General features: G+C 41.0%; 2 protein-coding genes across 3 annotated transcripts in view; one reads left to right on the top strand and one right to left on the bottom strand.

Annotated features, from left to right (window-relative positions):
* The window catches only part of tax1bp1a (Tax1 (human T-cell leukemia virus type I) binding protein 1a), a 28962-nt gene extending 26130 nt beyond the window's left edge, over positions 1-2832 (top strand). Inside the window, exon 18 of the mRNA XM_037794052.1 lies at positions 2822-2832. The gene's annotated coding sequence lies outside the window, so the exon portion shown is untranslated. The remainder of the gene's footprint in view (positions 1-2821) is intronic.
* Positions 52-19185, bottom strand: LOC119502834 (juxtaposed with another zinc finger protein 1-like). Of its 2 annotated transcripts, none has more exons than XM_037794058.1 (5): positions 18682-19185; positions 7665-7731; positions 5690-5886; positions 4262-4431; positions 52-2977 (listed from the first exon to the last, which is right to left on the bottom strand). In XM_037794058.1, the coding sequence occupies exons 1-5, from the start codon at positions 18794-18796 to the stop codon at positions 2801-2803; spliced, it is 726 nt and encodes a 241-aa protein (XP_037649986.1). In that variant the 5' UTR covers positions 18797-19185; the 3' UTR covers positions 52-2800. The 2 variants fall into 2 exon arrangements, with proteins under 2 accessions (XP_037649986.1, XP_037649985.1); XM_037794057.1 differs by having other exon boundaries at positions 7665-7737; positions 18682-19166.
* Between the last annotated feature and the right edge of the window lie 7228 nt (positions 19186-26413).

Here is a 26413-nt window from a genome sequence, read left to right as displayed (position 1 = left end):
CTCTAGTGTTGTCTTCTATTTGGGTTGAAAGGAGGAGAAATAAGTCCGAGCTACAGAGCTTTTTTACTTTATTTTTACTGTTTTTTTTTTCAGTCATTTCCTGTTTACATTTAAGCAGCTTCTCTTTTATATAGAAAGACAGTTTGACATCATTTACAAGTCACTCTGCTCAGAACCTGTTGTCCCCCCATACAAAAAGGAAACATTGGTCTCCACGTTACATACGAAAATATAATTTAAAAGCACTTGACAACAGACACGTTACAATACATTCACTGTACACAGTATATTGAAACCCCCTCCCTCCGTCTCCTCCTTCTGCACACAGCCTCCGCTCCTCCTCTCCCATATGTGTAATACTGCAATTGGACCCCGTGTAAAAAAGCTGAAACTATTGCCATGGTGACGGCGGTGTCCGTGAAGCGGGGATGGTTTTTTTACGAGTGTTTGACAGAGCTCCAACGGGGAGACTCTCAGTCGCCGTCTATCTCAGCCACGGAAACTCTTCCCCTACGCTGAAAGGCAGGAATGAAGCTTTTCTATCGCACGCAAACCATTACCTCAGGGTTACCTCTAAGTCCACGGACGCACTTTGAAACTGATACCGAGATTTTAAGGATTACTTATTGGTGCTTCAGAATAGACATGGATATCTTTTCCGGCACACACGTTTGTGCTTATTTGTTAGGTAGCACAGTAAAAAAAGGCATTGATTTACAATACAGTACAGTATATGGTAATTACTATAATCAGAACAGGATATTAAAAAGAAATTAGGAGGTTTAATAATTTATATTTATTTAACCCCCCTAAATAAATTAAAGAAATAACAGAAAAAAACTTCCTTGTAAAGATAATGTGGAAGCATAAAAAAAAGGTCTATTTGCCGTGCTAGCCCAGTGGTTTCCATGGCAACAGCAGCTTGGAGGACAGGAGGGTGTGTGCAATATCAGAGGTCACTGTACCCATCAACAGAACAAAAAGAGAAGAAGCTCGTGCTCTGAGCCTTCTGCAGATTTTAAAAACTTTGTGCACGATGAGGGGAACGATGTTATGAATCGGTGTGTCTTGGCACGCGGCGGCGGCGGCTGCACACCGCACCGCTCTTGTTTTTCTTAGAGGCAATGAATGATAAAAATCCCAGTCGGGGGGCAACAAGTTGGCCACCGCTACACTACATGACGCAACACTAGCCAGCCAATCCTGCTCCACGGGAGTCGGACCAGCGGCCTGGCGCACGCACACACACACACACACACTCACACAGAACACGACAGATCCGAGCACTGAAACACACACACACACACACACACAGAATAACACTCTATAGGCTGATGACTTGGATAAAAACACACACGCATGGCGCCCATACACACACACACACACACACATACAATGAACTGGAATGCTCTTGTCTACAACACACACACATGACAGGTTGTAGATGGAAATCTCTTTCAAATCTTCCGCACGTTCTTCCTCTCGTTACGACACAGAAAAAGCATGCATGAAAACATTCGATGTACATCCACTCATCTGCGCGTTTTGGAGGCGCGATGAAGAAGAAAATCATTGCCACACGTTTGGCGACCTCCAGGGTGAAACCATTACAACTCCCACACCCCACCCACACACCCTCCCACCCTTCCCTCCCTCCCCCCCTCATCAGGCACATGGTATGGTCAATGTTTGGCAGTGGAGAGCTGTTGGCAACATCATGGAAAAAACAAAACACAACAACACAGATCTTGGCAACTGGAATACAGTATGATGCTTAACCTGCTTTCACCGGCTAAGTCTCTTGAACACAGCTCTGGCACTCTGAATGAGTTCAACACTGGAGATATGAAATACATGGATGGCTTCCCGTGGGGGATGAAATGTTTAAAGATATGGATTGTTGGCCCGGGGCCGTGTTCGCCCCTTTCCTGATCAACAGTAAAACATCACACACATGATGATTCAGAGTGTCAAAGGCGTTTTGGCTCCTTATCTCTAGGGTGTGGTGAGAGAAAACGCTCCCAGCCTAAAGTCAGCCAGCTATTTGACCTCTGAGGTGACAAAACTGGCCATCTCAGCAAAATAAGGAATGAAAGGAACACTTACTGAAATACATAAAAAAATAAAAAAAACACTCACAAAAATATATAAAATAAAGCTTGAAAATAAAGTGTAACTATTTATGTATATGCTCATGAATACTTTTATATATTTTTATGTACACATACATATCTGTCTATTGTTTATATATCAATATATCTATTTAAAGTATAACTTAACTCTCGCGCTGAAACCCCCAGAAGTTACAGCGAAGGCACAGATCTGAGCTCAGTTGCGTCTAACGGAGAGGGAGTGTAACAAACGACTGAACTCAGATCAGCATTAATGTCAACTTCATCCCACTCGAAGACGAGCGGGGAAAGGGGCAGGGCTCGCTTGCACTTCCTGTTTCACATCTTCGTTTCTCGTTTCCCCTCTTCTTTCTTTTATAGCGTTTGTTTTTGTGTCTTTTCTTTCTGTTTTTTACATTTAGCACCTTATGTAAGTCAAACAATAGAGAAACAAAATAACATGATAGCATATAGGAATGTGCAAATATACAACAATAAAAAATACTACAAAGATACTTCTTTTTAAAAATACAAGTGATATAATAACATGGAAAGAAAAGTAACATACAAAACAAAAAAGATGGAAAAAAAAAATTAAAGCACGCACTTGTGGTATAAAAGGGTCGGGTGAGGAAAAGTCAGGATAGGGCTATGTTTTGGGGTAGTGATTGGTGTGAGCACGCCGCGCTCTAGCCTTGAATCTTGCGCAGGATCTCGGTGGAGACGGGCGGGTGGAAGTTGATGGTGTGGTGTCTCAGGCCCTGCGAGGTCTTGTAGCTCTTGCCGCAGCGACACTTGAAGGGTTTCCTCACGCGGATCTGCGTGCGGTGGCCGTTCTTGGCGTGGTACTTGATACCGTTCACATTCTGAAGAGACAGAGAAGAGGAGTTTATTTCTTCATCTGTTTTGTTTTCATGCCTTATCATTAACCTCTCGTCATTTCAGAGCCTGCGGCTCCCTCCTGCTTACAATCACCTCATTCCCTTCACCTGGGCTTCCCTGCACATCTCCTCACCTGCAGCTTGTTCTCTAATCAGTTCCTCAGCCCATACCAGTCCAGGGCTGCGGTCGAAAAGTCATTTTTGCTTTGGAAGGTTCCTAATGTTATCGAATTGAGTATCTAGAATTGTGGAATTTCACTGATATTGGAATTGACTACTAATTTTCTGGTATGACATCCCTAGGTCATACTGGGAAGAAATTATCCACTGATTTACAGACGTCTCTTTCTCAATACAAGGAAAAAGTCTTTCTGGGCCCAATGGCATCACATGACGGACCCAGAAGTTGTAATTCCACGGTTTGGCCACTTTGTGTAATAGGATTCAAAAGCCTGGCGCTCTTCCTGGGGGCTTGTGTACGATGCTTTTATACCAGACTGCGGTCACAGGTTGATCGCTTATTGACCCAGATCTGCAGCTAGCTAAGAGAACCGGCTGCTGGCAGTAGCCTTAACACAGATTAGGATCCCAAACCTAAACCTGCATATTGGTTTGAGAAATCCCAATTTGCATATTTGATACAGAGTTACCCACTTTAAATTAAAAATGGTCATCGAAATGTTTACACTAGAAAACATGACAGTGGGACGGTGCTCTGTTTTAGTCTCCTTATGAATGATCATGCTTTTTATTGGACCCCCATTAACTATGGTGGTAGCTGCTAATCTTCTTAATTATTACTGGTTACTGATAACTACAGTATCTAATAATTCTTAAGTAAAATAACTACAGAAACTCCTCTTCTCATCATTTTATATCAAAGCTGAGCATTGTCAGACCTGCAACAAACCCTGGTCACACACACACTGGGTGGTGAAGTCAGGTCGGACAACACATGACACCATTCAGATCAACAGCAAATGTGACTTTATCCCCACGTCACTATTTTGGACTGAAAAGGTGGAAGCTGAATGAGGTTTTTGTTACCAGCCGTAATAATATTCAACCGAAGCAAATATACCATGACATATTTATCGCCGCTTCTAATCGTGCATTCTGAATTTATTATGTGCTTTTTCAAATATTATGTCCGTACATGTGATACTCAGACAAAAGCTCCAGTGTGGACTTCGTCAGAAACAACTAAACCTCGTGTCCTATGGTGAAGTAGCTGGAGCTGGCTTCTCGGTCCTCTGGTACGGCCCTTACCTTGTATCTCTTCTTACAGCCGGGGACGGGGCAGGCGAACGGCTTCTCCTCGCCCCCGTTCATGCACATGGAGCTGAGGATGGACTCAGAGCTGATGGCGCTTTCTGTGGTCCACGACTCATCGCTGTCCGACTCCTCGTAGTCTACCTCCTCCTCATCATACTCACTGCCTGGAGGCACGATGGAGACACACAGAACAAAAAAACGCTAGTCATCCCAGATGAAATCGATCATGACGGGGGGGGGACGTGCCCAGAAATACATCACGCCTTGGGAATTTACCAAACAGAAATGATTTGTGACTTCATTATTGATACTTATCTCTATATTCTGCAGCTATTTTTGATACATTAGCGGCCGCTGAAAGCACGGTTCAGTCAAAAAACAGCAGTGGTGTGCATGTGTGTGTGAGTCAAAGCGCAGGGGTTGGCACTGAGAAAGAGATCATTAAGTGGGAGTGATCCCCATTGCTCAGCCTGGAAAAAGTGCTTTGCTAAGTGCAGAACATTTTCCACTCACATGCACACACACACACACACACACACACACATGCAGACATCCACATACCACATTATAGAAATGTTGAGGCACACACATAAAGGCCCACTGACCCCCCACCATCTCACAGGAAATGCTGCACCTCAGCATGAGGAAATGGATGGCACCCTGGCACATGTCGAAAGAGGGCGTGTGTTAGTGTGTGTGTGTGTGTGTGTGTGTGTGTGTGGAGCCGTGCTGGTGTATAAGCCCAGACCTAACACTACGTTTGGAACCATTTGGGCTGGAATTGGACATCTGCTTCTGGGCTGTGCAACACACGGCCCCATGCGAACACACAGCGTGACAGCTGCTATGTAATTAGCAGAGTGTTGACTGGTCTGCTCACTGCAGGAGCCACCAAACAACACACAAACACACACACACACACACAAACACACACACGGACACAGCAGTAGACAGTGGTTGGGGTTTTAGCCTCTTCCAGTTTCCATTTCCTTCATGATTCAAAAATTTGAGGAAATATTGGCATGCAAACGTCCACATATCCAACTTATTAAAAACTTTAAATTCAATTATTTTGTTGGTTAAAAGTGAATATTTCCAATAACAGTTTGCATTACTGACTAAAAGGTGAGCTGGCTCGGGCTCTCTTTACCAGATATTTTGAATTAAAGTTCAGAATTTTTAACCAGGTATGAAACAAGTTGCATTACGTTACAAATATCTTCATTCATCAGTGCGCTGTCTGAATTTGATGAATGGGCTCCTGATGGCGCAACCATAACCGTGAGCTTCTTCTGTTACCACTAGTAGAGTTAATTTGCATTAGTCACTTTCAACGCCCCCAATCACTCTACAAGTAAAAGCGATCCGTCTTTCTTTGTCTCAAACATTTCACATTTCGACACACACACACACCTGTCGTACCTGTGGGTGTGCTGCTGCGGAAGGAGGAGGAAGGGGTGATGGGGGGCGTGACGGGAGGCGTCAGGTTACCGCTAGTGTGGCGGGGAGGTGTGGCCGTGCTGTTCCTGGACACTCCGCCGGTGATGGACAGGGACAGTTTGGGCGTGGCCTTCTTCTTCATGGTCTCCTGCTCCCGGCGCGCCGCATCCGTCATGAACCTGATGGCACGCAATAAGGGGGCGGAGCGTCATCAGTGAATCCCATGACAAGGTAAAGTCCCTGAATGTAATATCATTTACCAACAAACCTCCCATCTGACAAAACCATGTTGAACTTGAGCACCTTATTAATGGAGGCGATGCTGGTGAACTTACTGAAATGCCAAACTTCATTCAAAAAATATTTATACTACTTACTATAATACTGATTTATAACTTGAAGAATAATTCTGGTTCTACTACAACCTGGGTCTTAATTTCATTGGCCATCGTGTCTGTCAGGTATGATAACACTAAACTTATCAAAGTAATTGCTGAGATCTTGTAACAAACAAAGTCTGATGGGGCAGTACACAAGCAGCGAGACCAACTGACAGGGTGCAAACATGCCAGTAAGCCACATTATTTTGAGATAAAACCAACGGTAAGTATACATAACATGTTGGGAATGATCCCTTACTGCACAGGAAAACTGTGCAGGTACTTGCATACTGACTAACAAGTGCAATAGGAGGAAACTGAACCAGGAAGACAGTCTTTAAACTGTGATGGATGTTTATAACAGACAGTTTGGGAAATAATCTTACTAACACGCCTTCGTTTTAGCTCCCAAATAAGTTCAGGTTTGTTTAAAGGTGCAAACAGTGCAAACAACGGTGAAAGTGCTGACAGAGCTAACACTTTTTACCTGAGGGGGAACCAGAGATTGGGTGCTACGCTTCTGCGACGGCGCAATCGGTCGTGATGGCGTTATCAACTGTAACCGCCGTATGAGAGCAGTGCAGAGCAGCGGCCATGTGGAGTACGCTTACATGCACTAAAAGCACGCACAGCCAGCATGGCGACACCAAGAAATCAAGGAGAAGCTCTGATTACAACACACACATAGAGGGAGTTTGACTTCATTCTCTGCTCAGGTAGACATTACTCCTCTATATCTTTACATAGCAAATAGTTGTTTGATGCTATATTACTGCTCTGGATATCAAATTTAGCACCTTTAAAAACTATTTTTTAGCGATGTTGCTGAGTTCCCAGATCTTAGCAATTTCCTTGGTGAGTTCAACAGTATTATTACTAAAAAGGAACTAAAAGACAATAACAAAAAATGTCCCCAGATCTGTTGTGATTAACTGGAATTATACTTGAATAAACTCTTTGTACTATTCTTTATATAATGTGATTTGTTTGCTATCATAGGAGCATTTAAGGTTTCATCTAATTATATCTGTTCTGTGTAATAGTGCTATAAGAGGGAAGTGTTGAGGGTTGACAAGACATAACTGAGCTGCTGAATGAGCAGGCCAATAAAAATACACTCATTCATCACAACATTGTACAGTAAATATGGGTGACATTTACAACCTCGCCATTTCGAACAATTACCACAGAAAACAAACCTAACTCTCCCTCTCTCTCTGTGTTTTACCGTTATCTTTCTCGACGTCGCGTCTGTGTGGGTGATTTAACGGTGCATGAAGTGGGACGTGACACATCGGTTCACCGCACAAAAACACACACACACACACACACATGCAGTAATCCTGAAAGGCTGCCTTTGGCTGTGCCGCTTGCTGCGCAGGGATTTAGGAGTGATTGTCTTGTGTGGTTTTCTGTGCTGGTCTGTGGATGAGTCACTGCTGTGTCTATGGGAAGACATCAGTCATTTGAGCTGCTCTCCGCAAGCCACATGTACGCACAACACACACACACACATAAAAGCAGACTTTCACTGGTGGAGCAATGCTGCCCTCTATAGACGGACACCTTGTGGGTACCTGTTGATGTAGCTCAGGGCCAGATAAGTGGGCTGCTGTTGCTCCTGCTTCTCCAGGACCCGTGGATCTGTGTCTGACAGAGAGAGAGAGAGAGAGAAAGAGAGAGAGAGAGAGAGAGAGAGAGAGAGAGAGAGAGAGAGAGAGAGAGAGAGAGAGAGAGACATTCAGATTAATCACTGCTCTCTGTGGAGGGAAAACTGTGCGTGAATACTCTTAGTATGTAGCTGACTCATACATCTATTCTTCCTGCCAGACTGGCTGATAGATTACAGGATGTTTCTCACACTGCGTTCTCTGTGTTAGTCCATAATATGTGAGAGCCTGCAGATACATTTCGGATACTTTCATAAGTAGCACATTATTACGCCGAGCTGTAATTTACTACGAATGCCTTTCCCCCAAAGTGACCAACGGCTGATTAATCACCGCCGGAGTCTGAAATGTGGTGAAGAAGAAATCTGTCCCGAGACTGAAAAAGCGACTTTGGAGGCTGTGATGAATGTACACAGTGTATTACTCGAAACACACACGCTTTTTCCAGTTGACTTGCTAGGTCAGTAACACTACAGTAGGCAACTTCCACGGCCTGAGGGAAGCAGTGTTAACTTCAAAGCCCCACCTCCCACCCCCCTGGAAAACAGGAGCAAGTGTGCATGAAAACACTGCGGGTGGGTGCATCTGTGAAGTACCAGTGCCATCAAGTGTTCAACAGGGGAACACTCAGAGGGATCCATACTTCAAAAAAAAAAAAAAAACTAGCCATGGCGTGCATGGCTACGCCTGTGTGAGTGTGTGTGTGTGTGTGTGTGCATGTAGGCATAATTGCAGCTTTATATGTAATGGCTAGCAGATGTATTGCAATCCAGATCCAAGAAACTGGATCATCTCAGTGCAACAATTAACAACACACTCCTGGACGCTCCCTCCAACTAATCCCATTTGCGTGTGTGTGTGTGTTTGCGTGTTGGCCTTCCTTAGCCCTTTAGTTTTCAGGCTTTCACACCTCATAATTAAAAAAGAATGCAGACTTCCCACAGTGCAGGAGAACACCAAGGAGACCAGCAACACACGAAAACAACCAAGAGAAAAAAAACATGTACACTGCTGCTGCTGCTGCTGCTGCTGCTGTGTACACCAGAGTCTTATACATGTGATTAAGTAAACAGTATGTAAAAACACTGAGGAAAAAAGATAGCAGTGGCATGCATCCATACACACACACACACACACATACACGCAGGCTCACACACAAACATCTAAGGTGGTCCCACAGAGGTGGTCTCTGACAGTATTTTATAGCTGAGCCTTAATAATCCTACCTGCTGCTCAGATGTAGAGACCAGAGCTCTGGTCACACACACACACACACACACAACACATGAACACACACAAACACTAACACACCTCGACCTACGCCACTGACCAGGCTGAGTCACAAAACATGACAATGAGAGCTGGCAGCGACTTGAAGTTAGTCCTGTTTTAAAACCACTCAGTTTCAATACTTTAATTGCTTTCCCAATTAGTTTTCTCTGTTATTATTATAATGATATACTGCGATGATATATGATGACTACTGAAGAAAGAAGTACATTTTTCTGATAAGGTTGGGTTTAATTGGTTATTTGCTGCCATAAAAAGGGGGTGAGATGTCATGATTGACAGCTGTGATTGACAGCTGCTCTGTGTGAAGTAGTCGCGGAGAAGGAGGCTCGGAAATTGTATGAGAGAGGAGGTGTAACTTTACCTTCCCGTAACCGTCACGAGTCTGTGTAATAGAACGTGTATCAGTTTGATCAAGAATGTGTTTATAGAGATAGGATGGTTAGTTGTTGTGTCTTTCTAGCCAAACACATACCATGGTGCTAACATATTCCTACGATCCAACTACATCGATAGGTACTCGGCAAGTTGTCCTTCACGGGAGACGTACTGTATATCGATATAAAACCGATTTGCAACACAAAAATCGATTGTATCTATACTAAGGATTTGCACATTGTATCTAAGGACAATAATCGTCATATGAAAGTGTTTTTTAGCACTTTTATTAGTAAAAAAAAGTTAAAAGTTACTCCGGTTCACTCTCCAGACATGCGCCGCTTCCCAGCATTGGATGCTTGATGGGCTGTCACTAGACGCAAGGCACTAGGCTCCTGATTTGACGAACGCCTTCCCTCCGTGGGCTGCTTCTCTTCTCTTATACAACGAAAATCGTTCACTGAAATGTGTTTCTGAATACATTTAAGGCGAGAAATAAGCCATGCAGTTGCTGAATCTGTCTTTATTTTGGATCGACAACGTTTATTTTAAAAGATTCTCGGGAGATCCAAGAGGTGGCGAGTCGCGTCGGACGTCCGTGAGTTGCATAAAGTAGACTAGACCTAAACTGTATGCAAATGAGGAACGGCCGCCGTGACGCTCCGTCTCTCGAATCGCACCACCACGCTACCATAATGCATTGCACGGCTGCTAACATAGACAATGAGTGGGAAGCGTGGAAAGGACGGAGCCTATGGACACGTACCATCACGTATCACGAGTAAAGTTAAAAACAAAACAGAAATTCAACTAATGTTAGTCTAACATAGTTTTAAAATGTTTTTCCGTATGTTTTCATGTATTAAAACACCCCAAATGAACACTGTAGGTGGACTACTTGATTACTATAAGCAAATTATTTAAACAGCGTTTGTATAGGAATGATTAGTGTCCCAAGCTTTTTGATCACTATAAGCAGTTAATCACTGTATTACTGCTCTATCATTTATATTTTTTATGTTAAATATTGCACTGCCTTGTATCTTGAGAACTGAATCAGCAAGTCCTGAAGTTGCACTTTTTGTTATTTTCAAATACAAGGTGTATGTATTTACCATTAATCGTTGTTTACTTGTTTATATCCATAATTAATTTATCCCTGACTCCTTTACAAGTAAAACATTTGAAGAATCCTGACCTGCACTGTCCAGTATCAGCTATTTATTTTACAGTCACACTGAAAGAATTTTTGGCAAAAAAAGTTACTGTATCGATTTCAAATAATTGAATCGTATCGTATGATATAGTTCTAGATGAGCCAAATATCGTCCTTGAATTGTATCGGAACCATGGTAATCGTATCGCATCGTATCGTTGTAAAAATCGTTACACCCCTACTATTACATCTTCTGAATAACAATCATCTGACTGCAATGATGAACCGGGAGTCCAACTTCTATATGGTAGGATCTATTCAGAGGAATAATGAACGCTGTAACTAACAGCAGCAGGCAGCTAAATGCCATTTAGGCAAATGTTTGACAGCCACGTATAAAGAACAAGTACCAGAAAAAGAAATGCCAGAGTTAATAACTTGGGATGTACAAGGAACTCAGGTCTTTGCTTTAAGATGAGGTAAGTGTGTGCATGTGTGTGTAGAGACGGGGGGGCGGGGGGGGAGGGTGTTGGTGGAAATGGAGTAAGCCAGGTGCAGAGAGAAAGAGAGAGAGAGAGAGAGAGAGAGAGAGAGAGAGAGAGAGAGAGAGGGAGCTGCAGTAAATGTTCACCGGCTTTATGACTTCCGCTCACCTAGCAGGACAGGAAGCTAACACACTGCTGATCCTGCCGCTGGAGCAGGAGGGGACCCGCACACACACACACATTCAGACACACAGTAAGCTACATGAATATCAATTTTCACTGATTTAATTTGCGAGTTTTACATTTAACTTGCACGGTGCATTGCCAGCAGCCTGCTCTGCATGCATGTTTCAGTGCATGTGTGCTGCACGACCGAGACATTTGGGAGTCTCGAGGGTCTATAAATATCACCCTAATTAGCATTCCTGTCATTAAATGCAGCAACCAATCGACTGCCAACAGACTCATTTCAACACAGACATCCAACTCTCCAACCAGCGGTGCACTGCTGCCCCCTGCTGAATACACACTGCGTGCATGTGTCCCCACGTACGTGCACATGTGCACAGGTCCGTGCGTGTGTCTTTCGCATGTGTGCATGTGTTGAAACCAGGCCAAGAATGCATGGCTTGTTTTGCAGACTGCTAATTAAGCCACAGAGAGCATTTTAACGTGTTTCTAGAGCAGCAGGCAACCGGATGGAGGGAGCGGAGAGGAGGAGGAGGAGAAGGAGCAGGGGGGATATGGGTGGGGGAAAAGGCAAACTTCTCTGTAATTACACTTCCCAGTGCTTGGCGGGGCGCTCGGGCCCTGCGACTTCCGAGAGGCAATCTGTGTGACTGTGGGTATGTGTAGCGTGAAAAGAGAGGGCCTGCAGTCTTCAGTTTGGGATGCCGATGCACTAATTGCTCCGCTACACCCTGACAGGTCATTTAGGAAGTACGGTGAACACACGCTCTCACATGCACCAACACACACACACGCCCCTTCCCGTCTCACACCTCTGAAAGTGGGATGGGAAACAATCTGGCAACTAAGGGTTGGGCGATATGGTTTACATCATTATCATATCACAAAGGTATTGAAAAATTACATATAAATAGAGCTGAAGCAATCAGTCGCCTGATCAGTTATTCTACGGATAATATATAAGCAAATATTTTTTGATTATCAATTAATGATTTAAGTAATTTTTCAACTGAAAATGCTGGATATTTCATAGTTTCAGCTCCTCAGTTGTGAGTATTTGCAGCTTTTCTCTGTTATAAATCATTGTAAACTGAATATTTTGGACTGTTGTAGGGCTCCGACCAACTTTTATTTTCATTGTCGATTAATCTGACGATTAATTTCTCAATTAATCGATTAGTTGTTTGGTCTATAAAATATCAGAAAATGGTGAAAAACGTCAATCAGTGTTTCCCAAAGCCCAAAATGACATCCTCAAATGAGTTGTTTTGTCCACAACTCAAAGATATACAGTTTACTGTCAAAGAAGAGTAAAGAAACCAGAAAATATTCACATTCAAGAAGCTGGAATTAGAGAATTACTCAAACTAGTTGACTTTAATAGTTAACTACTAATAGATTAACCGATTAATCGTTGCAGCATTAGACTGCTGGTCGGACAAAACAAGACATTTGAAGTCGTCACCATGGATTTTAGGATGTTGTGATGGCCATTTTCAGTATTCTATGACATTTCATAGAACTGTGCTCCACTGTTACACATCACATGAGACCAAACCCAAACAAAAATGCAAAAGAATAACATGATAACAAACAACTATTTCCATTATCAATTATTACATTTGTCTGAAAATAGTGAAAAATGCCGAAAACACTTTCCCAGAGTCAAAGGACGGTAAAGCTTCACATTTCTTGTTTCGTCAGGCTAACCTTCCAAAACTCAAAGATATTAATTTTACTATCATCATGTAAGACAAAGACAAGCAGCAAATCTGGAAGTTGGAACCAGTAGAATTTGTGCAATTTATTTAAACAATTATCAAAATTGTTGCAGACTAATTCTCTGTCGATCCGCTAGTCTATTAATTGACAAACCATTTCAGCTTTGAAGATCATATATCACCACAAAATGATTTCACCTAAAAGTCAATTACTGCTCAGAGCTACTGGCAACATCAGATAAAAACTAATGAAAAGACACACTCTGGTGATTCACATAATACCTCCTCTGCTATGCAATTATATCTTTGTTCAAAATAACTAACAGCAGCAGTGAAGGGGTTTTCCTACCTCTTAATGACAGACAGGTACAAACTGCTTCACCATTATTTGCCTTTTCTCTGAGCCAATGCAAATAAAGGAATACAGCCCAACTTGGCCGGTGGGCTGAGTGATGATTTAAAAGTTACTGTAGGTTAACTACGTGCATGCTTGAGCACAGACTGCATTATTACAACACAATGCTGACCTGACTCCTCAAATCAAAGTAGACTATGTCCTAACAAAGCAGAGATGTTTGGATTTCCCCCTGCAGTTCGCCCCCGCATTTTGCCTCTGTTAACCTTCTCTTTCAAATCTCTTCGCCCACTTTTAATCTCTCTCTGCCCCCCCTCCGTTCCTCCCAGCTCCTCTTTGTTGAGGTAAGAGGCAGGTATGTGCTTGTGCAGGTGGGAACACAGTGCAGCGCTGCACGCAGGCAGGCAGACGAGCCTGACATCATTACATTCCTCAGACCTTAGAGTCCCCGCACAAAGCCTTTTTGACAACAACCAAACACCACACTAAACACAGTCCACCTAACCCATTTCCTCTTGTATTCAGCTGTAATCTAAACAGTGCGGGTACCCTTATTGACATCCTTTCTTCTTTCTAGGATGAGGTCAACGATGAAGACCCACATATTACCTCATTTTCTCACGGAAAGGATCACGACAGGCTCATCTGGTTTGCCAGCTAGTGTGTGCCGCATCACAGTATAGGCAGGCAGGAGTCCAAATAAGATACAAGTTGAGATCATAGGGTGCCAAACCAGAGGAAAATTAAACATTTTTGGGCTCTGTAGCACATAGGATGTTCTACCACAAGAGGGCAGCACAGTCTACGATAATGTGTTTCTAGCACTGATTTCTGCACCCTGACCTGAAACCTACTGACTCACTTTTACAGCTGTTTTATGGCACAATCCTGTTGTCACCTCTGGATTATCTGATTCATTATCAGTGCCTGCTTTTTCATAATCTGTTTGCACACAGCAGGATTCACCGCAATCAAGGCAATCTGTTATCCGCAGAGCCTCACACAGCTTATCTATGACATCTCACGTGTGGGAGCGAGGAGGATCAAATTAGCTGATTGATTGTCGATCACACACACACACACCGCTGCACCATTTCAAACCTAAAAGGGAAGCTAAATGCCACAATCCCCCGTCTGTCTCTCCCGCACTCTCACCTCAATCCCCTCCATCTGTCACAGTTATCCCCGTGGTAACTGATCTGCGAGCGGTATTGATTAGACTGTGACGCCGCTGATGAGCAGCCGCGGTATAAAGCGAGGAGAAGGGGGAAAACTCATTAATCCGAGGGATCTGAGTGGTAAACCGCCGTTCTGTTCATCTGATGGTTGGGGTCAAAGGTCAAGCTAAGAGCCAGATGGGGCATATATCAGTGTGGGGTGAAAGGATAATATCTGTTCCATCCGTTTATATCCTTTAATTTGTTTACTGGTTGGTTTGGGGTCCTTGTCAGAAGATATAAATAATAAAATGGCCATAATTACAGTGTTAATTTCCCCTCTCTTTGGTGAATTTGCAAGTAATCCATGGAGCTATGGGCTGAAGAGAGGTCCAAAACACCACCCACACCGCTCCACTTTCTCCTCACCCACAGTCACACAAAACTTGACCCCCTTTTTTTTCAACACATCAGCACATCAGTCCTGCCCCACGTGTGACGTGACATCACACGTCGGGCGTCCTCACCACAGCTGGCTGCTCGGGAGCGCTCTTTGTTAGTGAGACAGCAGGTGTGCAATAACTCCAGCCAATATACTGCCCCCAACCCCTTCGGAGACAGCCAGTTGCCATGGAGACTGGCTCAATGAAGCATCCATTCTACCCCCTCTCACCCCCTCACGCCTCTACCGCTTCAAACAGGATACACACCACAAATAATGATTAGCCCCCACATTAACTTTGTTACAGATTATCGTGTGTGTTTTGTTGGATTCTTCACGGCTATAATTTGCTATGGTGGATTATTTCATCTTTTTGTGTTGAAACAGAAGCAAGCGTTTGAACTGTGCTTCAAAAAGTGTTCAATATTTAACAAGCATTACACGGCATGGTGCTAATCAGATTACATTTAAATGATTTTTCCTGTTAGATAAGGTCAAGAGCAAAGGAACACTCGCTCATCAAAAAACTAGGCAATGTTAATGACCTTTATTAATATTTTATTTACTGCACCTCCATCCCACCTTTATTACCTCATTTAATTTTATTTTAAAGAAAAATTGTAACTTGCACATTTTTCTAATATAACTATATATAGTGTAATTGCACACTTTCCTACTGTATATAGTATGTTATTGTTATTCTATGTTAATATTTTATATTATTTTCTAAGCTAGTTGTAGTAGTCTGGTATATTTATAGTGTATTTTAATATATTCTTTATATTGTGTATACTACAGATATTATCTCTAGTGTTGATATGTATATTTATTGTATATTTACTGCCCCTGTACATTGTCTAGATAACCTGCTGCTGTAACACATTCACAATACTGGATCAATGCATCTATCTATCTATCTATTAGGGCTGCACAATATATAATTTTTTTATCGTCATCGCAATGTCAATTTGCGCGATAAACACATCACTAAAGAATGCAATAATTAAAAAAATAAAAAAATGTTGAGGTAGTCGAAAGAAAGTATTAGTAGAAAACTGCACTTTAAAATGTAACTATCATTCTTGTTTTATTGGTGCCTTTTGTGTTCAGTTCAATGTTCAATTAGTTCAATAAAAGACATTAATTAATGATATCCTTTCATTTTTTTATATTCTACAGGCAATTTGTTGTATTTTAGCAGAATACTGAAAGCAGCAGAAAGACAGAACCGAACGCACTTTAATACCTGTTTATTTATTGCAAGTAATATCATTATCGCGATATTCAACAAAGTAATCGCATATTTTCCTCATATTGTGTAGCCTTACTATCTATCTATGTATCTATCTACATCTAAGAGAGGTACAGATATAAGTTAAAGGTGCAATTGAAATATAATATAACGTTTGTCGTGTGCATTGATGGTGCAAAATATAATAAATGTATCAATTACCACCAATATAGACAAATATTTGTTTTACTAAAGCACTACTATGTCTTTATTACCTAGCAATAAGTTAAATAACTTGCATTAATGTCATACTATTCCTGGTCTATACATGCAAGGTGACAGTGAAGGTGACAAGTGAAATGAAAATCTAATATGCAGTGCAACAAGTTGAAGCTTGTGCATGTGGAAGAAATTTACAATTTCACTGCATGTCTTGCCACAACTTTGTTCAATAGATATGGGGTCAATGGTAATTAAGTGAGAGGTACAGACATTAGTTAACGTTGCAATTGAAATATAATATAACATTTGTCATGTGCATTTATGGTGAAAAATACAATAAATGTATCAATTACCACCAATATAGACATATATATTAATATATTAAAATATTTTTTTTACTAAAGCACTACTATGTCTTTATTACCTAGCAATAAGTTAAAAAACTTGCATTCATTTCATAGCATTCCTGATCTATACATGCAAGGTGACAGTGAAATTAAAATCTAAATATGCAGTGCAACAAGTTGAAGCTTGTGCATGTGGAAGAAAAATGCAATTTCACTGCATGTCTGCCACAACTTGCTTCAATAGATATGGGGGTCAATGGTAATTAAGTGAGAGGTACAGACATTAGTAAGCGTTGCAATTGAAAAATAACATTTGTCACGTGCATTGGTGGTGATGGTGAAAAATATAATAAATGTATCAATTACCACCAATATAGACAACTATTTTTTTTACTAAAGCACTACTATGTCTTTATTACCTAGCAATAAGTTAAATAACTTGCATTAATTTCATACTATTCCTGGTCTATACATGCAAGGTGACTGTGATGGTGACAGTGAAATGAAAATCTAATATGCATTGAAATATAATATAACATTTTTCATGTGCATTTATGGTGAAAAATATAATAAATGTATCAATTACCACCAATATAGACATATATATTAATATATTAAAATATATTTTTTACTAAAGCACTACTATGTCTTTATTACCTAGCAATAAGTTAAAAAACTTGCATTCATTTCATAGCATTCCTGATCTATACATGCAAGGTGACAGTGAAATTAAAATCTAAATATGCAGTGCAACAAGTTGAAGCTTGTGCATGTGGAAGAAAAATGCAATTTCACTGCATGTCTGCCACAACTTGCTTCAATAGATATGGGGGTCAATGGTAATTAAGTGAGAGGTACAGACATTAGTAAGCGTTGCAATTGAAAAATAACATTTGTCACGTGCATTGGTGGTGATGGTGAAAAATATAATAAATGTATCAATTACCACCAATATAGACAACTATTTTTTTTACTAAAGCACTACTATGTCTTTATTACCTAGCAATAAGTTAAATAACTTGCATTAATTTCATACTATTCCTGGTCTATACATGCAAGGTGACTGTGATGGTGACAGTGAAATGAAAATCTAATATGCATTGAAATATAATATAACATTTTTCATGTGCATTTATGGTGAAAAATATAATAAATGTATCAATTACCACCAATATAGACATATATATTAATATATTAAAATATATTTTTTACTAAAGCACTACTATGTCTTTATTACCTAGCAATAAGTTAAAAAACTTGCATTAATGTCATACTATTCCTGGTCTATACATGCAAGGTGACAGTGAAGGTGACAAGTGAAATTAAAATCTAATATGCAGTGCAACAAGTTGAAGCTTGTGCATGTGGAAGAAAAATGCAATTTCACTGCATGTCTGCCACAACTTGCTTCAATAGATATGGGGGTCAATGGTAATTAAGTGACACCAACATTATCTGGAAAGCAATGCAAAAAGCTGATGTCTGGATGACACACCTGAGGTGAGGAAAAGCAACTCGATGCACAAGAAGTGTGAGACTGCACAGCATCAGGCCTGGAAATGTAAACACACACAGACAGACAGACTCTCCACAGCAGCAGCAGCAGTGTTAGCTGTGACACCGCTGCCTGCTCGGAATGCTAGTTTACACCTATGCGGCCCTCTAAGTCAATGCAAAAAGGTGTATATCATGGCTAATACGCAATAAAACAAGCCGGTTACTTATTCCACAGTGTTTTAAAGTGTCATGTTGGCTGAATAACTCGCTACCCAGACGGAGCCTCGGGTGCAGCAGCGAGCTGCAGGAATAGCGGTCTGCAGAGCCGAGCCCTATTGCAGCTAACTAGCCTAGGCTGCTGCTATAGCTACCAGCAGCCTAGCAGCAGCAGCAGCCTAGCAGCGGTCTCCTAGCAGCGCTGCGCCGCCCTCCCCCCCTCTGGCCCCGGACTCACCGATGTGATTGTCCTCGATGTGGACGATGAGCTCCGAGAGAGACTCGAACTGGAGACCGCAGCCACCGAACCTGCAGGAATTGGAGAAGAAAGAAGCGGCGGCGATGCCCGTCATGGTTGCATTCAGGAGGTGGAAGGTGGAGGTGGAGGTGGTGGAGAGGTAGGGGGGTACCCGGTGGGAGGTGAGCGGAGAGAGGAGGCAGAGTGTTCGGGTTCGGGGTGGGAGCAGCCGCAGAGCGCGGAGCGGCGGAGCGGAGGAGCGGAGCAGCGGAGCAGACACCGGGGCGGCCAGACAGGACAGCGGCGAGGAGGCGCAACTGGGAGGCAGGAGGGGGAGGGTGGAGGAGGGCTGGCTGGTGGGAGATACGTCACGACCTGCCTACCTGTTGGTGGGATCATCTGAGCCCCTCAAGATCTGACTATACATGAATGAATGACATTATTTTGAACATAAAAATAAATAAAAACAGATACAAAATAATAACAAACAAAACAAGAGTAATAGTGTCCGAAAAGGAGTAGGTAGAAGTACAATTTTTCCTACCCCTTTCTCACTTCTCTTCTATTAAAGGTCCCATATTGTAAAAAAAGTGAGATTTTCATGTTTTTTTTATTATAAAACAGGCTTAAGTCCTATATAAATACTACAAAAGTATCGAAACACTCAATCCACAGGGAAATACACACAGCCCGTATTCAGAAAAACTCTGCATTTGAATCAAGCTGTCAGGATTTCTGCCCATTAGTGATGTCACAAATATACAATATTTAGACCAGGGGTGCACACACTTTTTCAGCATGCGAGCTACTTATAAAATGATCAAGTCAAAATGATCTACCTACTATAAAAATGCAAAACATATATTTATTTATAAATATATTGAGTATTCTTTATATGTACAATATATGTTGGTGTACCTTGCATAACTGCATGAACCCATATTGTACAATATAACTCTGTACATTTTTTGTCATTACCTTACTCTGGTGACTTGCACTGAATGGAATCAGCCAGGGATGCATAGTCCGGACAGTAGCTGCTGATAGCCAGCCTCAAGCACACTTCCAAATGATCATCAGTCAAGGTGAAACGGTATTTGGACTTAATAATCTTCATGTGGGAAAAGGCTGACTCGCATAAATAAGTGGAGCCGAATAATGCAGTCATGGAGGTAGCACATTTCCTCATGTTGAGGTACTTTTCCTCTGTGAGTAAGTTCCAGAACTGTCCATGAGCCCTGGACTTAAGCTGAATGTCAGCTTGTAGTGTCAAAATCTCATCCTCCACTCCAGATGAGTTCAGGTGAAACAGTGTTGCAATTTTTGATGCGAGTGAATCAGCCTCAGCATCTTCCCGAAAAGGGTAGCACATGAATGTAGCGACTGGCTCCAGTAAAACAAAGTCTTGAAAGCGTCTGTCAAACTCTGACAGACAGTTCTCAATCTGCTCTGATAAGCTGACGTCTATATTTTAATTTTTTTTTTTTTTTTTTTTTAATGCCATGCGATCTACCCACACTACCTTTGCGATCGACCGGTAGATCGCGATCGACGTATTGGGTACCCCTGATTTAGACCCTTGACACAATTTTAAACGTAAACATTCTAAATGTGTCCCAGTTTATTTCCTGGTTGCAGGTGTATGTGAATGTCATCAGCTGACAGGAAGTACACATGGACCCAAGCTGTTGCATAGCAACGCAATTCTGTTGCAATTCCGTCAAAATGTGCTAAAACGGAGCGTTTCAGACAGAGGGTAAATACAGGTATATTCAGACTGACAGTATGAGGAAAATAAAGGTTTTTTTTAACATTACAGCATGTAAACATGTTCTAGTAGAGACACAAAAGTATGAACCTGAAAATGAGCATAATATGGGACCTTTAACTCATATATCATAGAATGATAATATAATATAATATAATATATAAACTATCCCAGATTTATGTACATCCCAAATTAAATATCTGAACAGCATCCCAAGTTTATTTACAACCCACATATCCATCTGTAGTTAAAAAGTAGATATAAACCAACCCTTAACACAACCCTTATCACAACCCTTCCTCATCCATATAGTACCTCCCAAAAATATATTTTTTGTATGACATTATTATTATTACTGACATCAAAACACACTGAAATAAATCAAAGTTAAATCATATGCACGCGTTATATAGACACCAAACACATCAAACACATATGTGTTGGCCTTTAAAAAAAAAAAAAACATTAACATTTTCTGTAGGTATAGGTCTTAACATCTCATCTAGTCAGGTCTCAATTTGGATGACTGCTTGATTTCTCTGCGTACAGTGTTCCACCAAAGACTCAAATCTTCCTGTATTTGGAGGCCAAATTGGCAAAGTCTGATGTTATGAAAGCTGTTGCACTGTAAAAGGCAATATGTCAATATGTTTAAAAACCTGTACGTGTAATACCAATATACAGTATATTACCTTCTATAAGTAATCAAATACAGATCCACTGATATCTCTTCCTTACATATGGTGGGGTCAGGGAAATTGAGGCCACTTTTTGGTAAATGATTTATAAGACCATCAAATAAGCTATGCATGAGATCTAATACTATTTTTATAAATTGGTATGGGTCATACAATTTGTCAATAAACATATTGACATATTGCCTTTTACAGTGCAACAGCTTTCATAACATCAGAGTTTGCCAATTTGGCCTCCAAATACAGGAAGATTTGAGTCTTTGGTGGAACACTGTACGCAGAGAAGTTAAGCAGTCATCCAAATTGTATGGGAGAGCAAATAATATGAATTAATTTGATATATTACATTCATTACAAATGGCCAAATGAAGAAGAAGAAGAAGAAAATTATTTTTTTCACTCTGTTATTATTATTTTTTTTACACTTTAAACGCACAAGCCCGAAATACCTGCATTCACAAACAGGGCCTATGCACATACATTAATGGATAGATGTCAGAGTGAGGGGGCTGGTTTGGTGCCTTGTAGAGGTGGAGCGAGACAGCGAGAACACCTGCGTTGTGTGAGTGAAGGCAAGCAGGCAGAGGAGCAGAGACTCCGGCCACACGCAAGCGCGCGCTGGGCAGTGCCCAGGAGGTGAACTGGCACCTCTCGAGCTACCAGTCCACACTCCATACTTGGTCTGTACAGGGACTTGACCGTCGACACTCCAGTTCCCAAGTCAAGTCCCCACTGACTGAGCTACTGCCACCCCCATATAATACTGTATATAGGCTAAGTATAAGGAATCAGTATCAGGAAATTCACAAATATCTGTAACAGTTTATTTAACTGTAGACCACCTGTAGCAGGTAATTTACTGTACATATATCCTAAAGCTGATGCTTAACTTGAGCACCACCCTCTATTAAAGCGTTAAATAAGAGTCCCATTAGGATCTGAGAGTCTGACAATAAATAGGCCTGAACAGTCATCCAGATACTGTGTGGATATGATCTGAAAGAGGACCCGAGTCACCTAGGAGTGGCAGCATCATAGTCATAAAATAACAACTGGTTGTGAGTTGGTCATATGCTGACAATCTTGGAGATACTTTCTCACACAATCCTCATTTTCATATGTATATAGTACTGTATTTCATTTGATTTATGTCATCACTTTTGTTTTTTATCTTACCCTTATTGTCATTTTATCTTATCTTATATATTGCTTTTGGTGCTGAGCTGACCCATTCATCCTAGACATTTCATTGTACTGTTGACCCTGTCTTAACCTGCACATGACAAATAACAGTGAAACTTGAAACTAAATTCTTGTCTTTATATTCATCATGGTAAATAGCTACTGGATTAGGCCTAACATTTTTTCCAAACATTCTTTTGCAGTAACATGCTGTAATTCCTTTTTAATGTCTTTTATGCCTTTACTTAATCACTTTGAATTGCTTTTGTCTATGAGATGTGCAATATAAATACCTTCTTGCCTTGCTTTTTTGTTTTAATGGAGTTGAAGTAATGGGCTTATTTTACATGTTTATAAAACACATCAGTGCTTAAGCTTGCAACTGTTTCAAAACATACCTAAATGGAATTTGGGAAATTTAAAAATCAATCATTGTTTGCAGCATTTTAAATTATTATTGTTTAATTTCCATCACTGTTGCAAAGTTGTTGAGTATATTTATTGATTTCAAAAGAGCCGAACAATCAAGGATTAAGGAGCATAATACAAATATGTACCCTCTTTTCCAACTCACCCTCAACACAGAACACATTCTCCACACACGAGCCAAAAAACAAAATGAAATAAAATATATATTAATAAACAATAAAAAAAATATATATATATAAACAATAAATTAAATTAATATATATATATAAAATATACATATGCACATACATATACAGTACACACACACACACACATATATATATATATATCTACTGTATACATACACAATATAAAAAAAAATTGTCACAAAGTTTATAGTGTAACTGCATGTGTAGGCTATCCCTATTTAAGATATATTAGTTGCATAACCCATTGACAAGAGCATCTATCACATCCATAAAGTTTAAGGATTAATGTTGCTCTGTGATGGCTCAGTGGTGAGGAGAGGACTTTGTAATGCGTGTGTGGCTCCCAGAGAGACGAGAATGTCCTTAAATCACTGGGGTCGGCTAACCAGGGCCGGCTGGCCTGTGTTGGACCTGTTAATCGAGCGTTAAAATGGCCTGTCATAAACCACTGGCCAGTGACTTCAGCAAACAACCTTAAGACCTGGAAACACACTCACTCTTCTTTTTCTGACTGCCTTACTATCTACCCAACCGTTTGAAACACACACAAAAACATAAAATAAACTCAGATTCACAGCTGCAAATAAGCACACAAACAGCATGACTTCACCTGGCGTCCACACATGTACAGTACAGAAACCCAGTGACTTCATCAGCCCAACACAGATGTTCTCTCTTACACACAAACACGTACTCAACATAAACACACTCATTACACACACACACACACACACACGGTGTATCAGAGATGTGACAGTGACGCAGTTCCCGACACCATTACGTAAATGAGAAGTGGTAGCATGTGTTGTGAAATGCAAGAGAGAGAGAAAGGGAGAGACTCAGGAGCGAGTTTATGGTGCATGACATCATCTGATCTGAGGTCTGTGTGGGTGGCGCACAGTGTAACCGTTTGGGATGGATTTCAGATTAGTGTGGATTTTCTGATTATCAGCTCCCTTTTGAAGACAACCAGATAAACCAGTGTGATAATTGACACACAACACCGGTGTGCACGTGTTGTGCAGTGTGGACCAAACTAAATCATAACACAAACAACAAGTGGTCTGCTCTTGAGTGGATCTGCATGTATACTTGGATGTATCTGTTTCCAGTAACTTTTTAAAGGGACTGTTTGGAAGTTTTTACACGTATAAATGTTTTTTATTGTCAATGTCAACGGGTTGTAACCTAACCTAAAAAATGAGACCTTCCACAACTTTCTGGGTTTCCTCTATCAACCTGTAGACTGCTTTTAATGCGAAGAATGCGTTTTTTCTAGGAAAATCCAACAGATGTGACGTCATGCGGGCTCGCAAGTGCCTTTACTCTCTTCAGCTCCGCTACAGGACTAACAGTGTGCAACAATAGCCAACGTTCGGTTAGAAATGGAGTCCGGTCACGCCAACAAACAACCAGCCCCCACCACAACTCAGACTCCAATGCAAACTCCACAGACGCACAAAAAAAATAAGTTATATCTAGTGAAGCCTGTCTTGGAAATCAGGAATGTGACCGACGTTGGGGGGAAACTAGGATCAACATCGGCCGGGCCTTCAGTTCATGGAGGGATCTTTGTTTGGTTCTGGGTATTAAAACAGACTCAGAGCTGGCAAAATTCCTATTGCACAGGTAAGCTAACATTACTGCCAAGCATGTGAAATATATAGTGATATTGTGGTTTTAGCTGTCAATCATGTTCAATTTTGTGTATGTCGCCTCACTGAGCACAAGAGCGATCAACTGGACACTAAGTGTTGTTGACTTAACGGCCACAGGTGTCACTGTTAACAAGCAATTTCTGATTCTTACATATAGCCCCTTTAAGTTCCACATTAGTCCCACATTAATTTCACTTCACTGATAGAAATACTCAGAAATGTATCAAATCAAAACATTTTGGCAGCTGAGCCAGATGCGGGATGTAGCCACAGTGAGGATAATGCTACATGGGGATTGAGGTCAGTAAGTTTGTTTGACCTTTAACCTGACACGCCATATATTTACAGACAGGGTGACATCAGGCTCTGAGCAGGCAGCTCTCTAAAGCTCCCAGTCTGGCTGTTAAGAGCCATGCTGAGGTGAAGATGCCAGATGCTAATGGCTGGTGTAGCCACTGAGTTATGGAGGTAGTTGTAATCTCAGTGGCATTGTCTGCTCCGGGGCACCAGCAGCCCGAGACTTCCTGTCTGCCGTCATACACTTTTTAGTGTGACTGTGCACTCTTCACACGTGCTTGTAAAACATCCCATATCTTCACTGAAAACAAAGCTGCAGTGATTCACATGCGCACACGGGGGAAGAGCTCAAAACACAGGGTGACATCATCACAACTTCCTGTTTCTTCTTGTTGCTATGGCTGCCAGGATTTGCATACTTTAGGGCGATTGGTGGATGATGAGTCAGTAGGGTTTGGTCCCGTTTTGCACTTCAACCACAACAAAACCATATCCCTCTGTTCTCCGGAAAGCCTGACCATACATGGCAGAGATATTACTCCATGGCTCAGCTCAGTGGAGAGATGAATGACCAAAGTCCCTCCTGTTATTTTGTATGACCAATGGGATTTCATGGCATCATATAAATGAGTTTGATCAAATTACATAACAGCGGGCATTTATTTGGCTTTGGAAAACAATAATTGAATTCAGTGTAACTTAACTGAAAACCATTAAACACGACATTCTTTTAACACAAAACAGCACTAAACTGTGAAGCTGTTCCTGTAATGTGTCAGAACGGGGCGTGACTCTTTGCCCTGATCATGACTTATGACATCATATTAAACACACAATGACTACCAGTGTGTGTTGACTGTGGATGCGTTGCTAGTGTCTATCACAATGCGTTACACTTTATCAATAACCCTCTACTACTAAAACTTCTGAACTATCTCACATCTCTTTTCTCAGTTAAATCTTCTCCATCACTACAGTAAGATATACTGTATGATCCAAAAAATAACTTGATCTTGCTGTAGCAGTAACCTTAGCAGAATACAGTTAAACCTAACACCTTTTAAATGGAATAAAATACAAATAGCTTTCAATATAGATTATTTCATTACCCTGACGAAGCTTTATAATGTGTTTTATGACTATTGTAATAGAATATGTAGGCCTATATATGTGTAGTAATTATGTCTATTAATTCTGTTTGTCGCTTGATTGTTGGTTGTCTGACTTAAGCCACATTATATACATGGTTGTCTGATTATAAATGTTTTATTGTTATTGTTATTATTCTCAGGTCTCTCATGAAAAAGAGATCTTGATCTCAGCGTGACTACCTGATTAAATAAAGATTTGTGTGTAGAGAGACAATACAACTTATTTGGGCTCATCAGAGATTAAAACGGGGCTACTGGACCATTTTATTAATAGTAGTAGTAGTAGTAGGAGGAGGAGGAGGAGGAGTATTAGTATTAGTATTAGTACTAATATTATTTGTATCATTATTATTATTATTATTGT

This window comes from Sebastes umbrosus, chromosome 15 (assembly GCF_015220745.1).
Source record: "Sebastes umbrosus isolate fSebUmb1 chromosome 15, fSebUmb1.pri, whole genome shotgun sequence".
NCBI lineage: Eukaryota > Metazoa > Chordata > Actinopteri > Perciformes > Sebastidae > Sebastes > Sebastes umbrosus.
Note: the sequence above shows the minus strand (reverse complement) of the source record. Positions and strands in the feature narration are given on the sequence as shown.

Coding starts and splice junctions, on each gene's coding strand:
- LOC119502834 (XM_037794057.1), bottom strand. CDS start 18,796: ATGACGGGCATCGCCGCCGCTTCTTTCTTCTCCAATTCCTGCAGGTTC. Junction 5,887..7,664: donor GCCCTGAGCTACATCAACAG/GTACCCACAAGG, acceptor GCGTGCCATCAG/GTTCATGACGGATGCGGCGC. Junction 2,978..4,261: donor GCTGTAAGAAGAGATACAAG/GTAAGGGCCGTA, acceptor CTGTCTCTTCAG/AATGTGAACGGTATCAAGTA.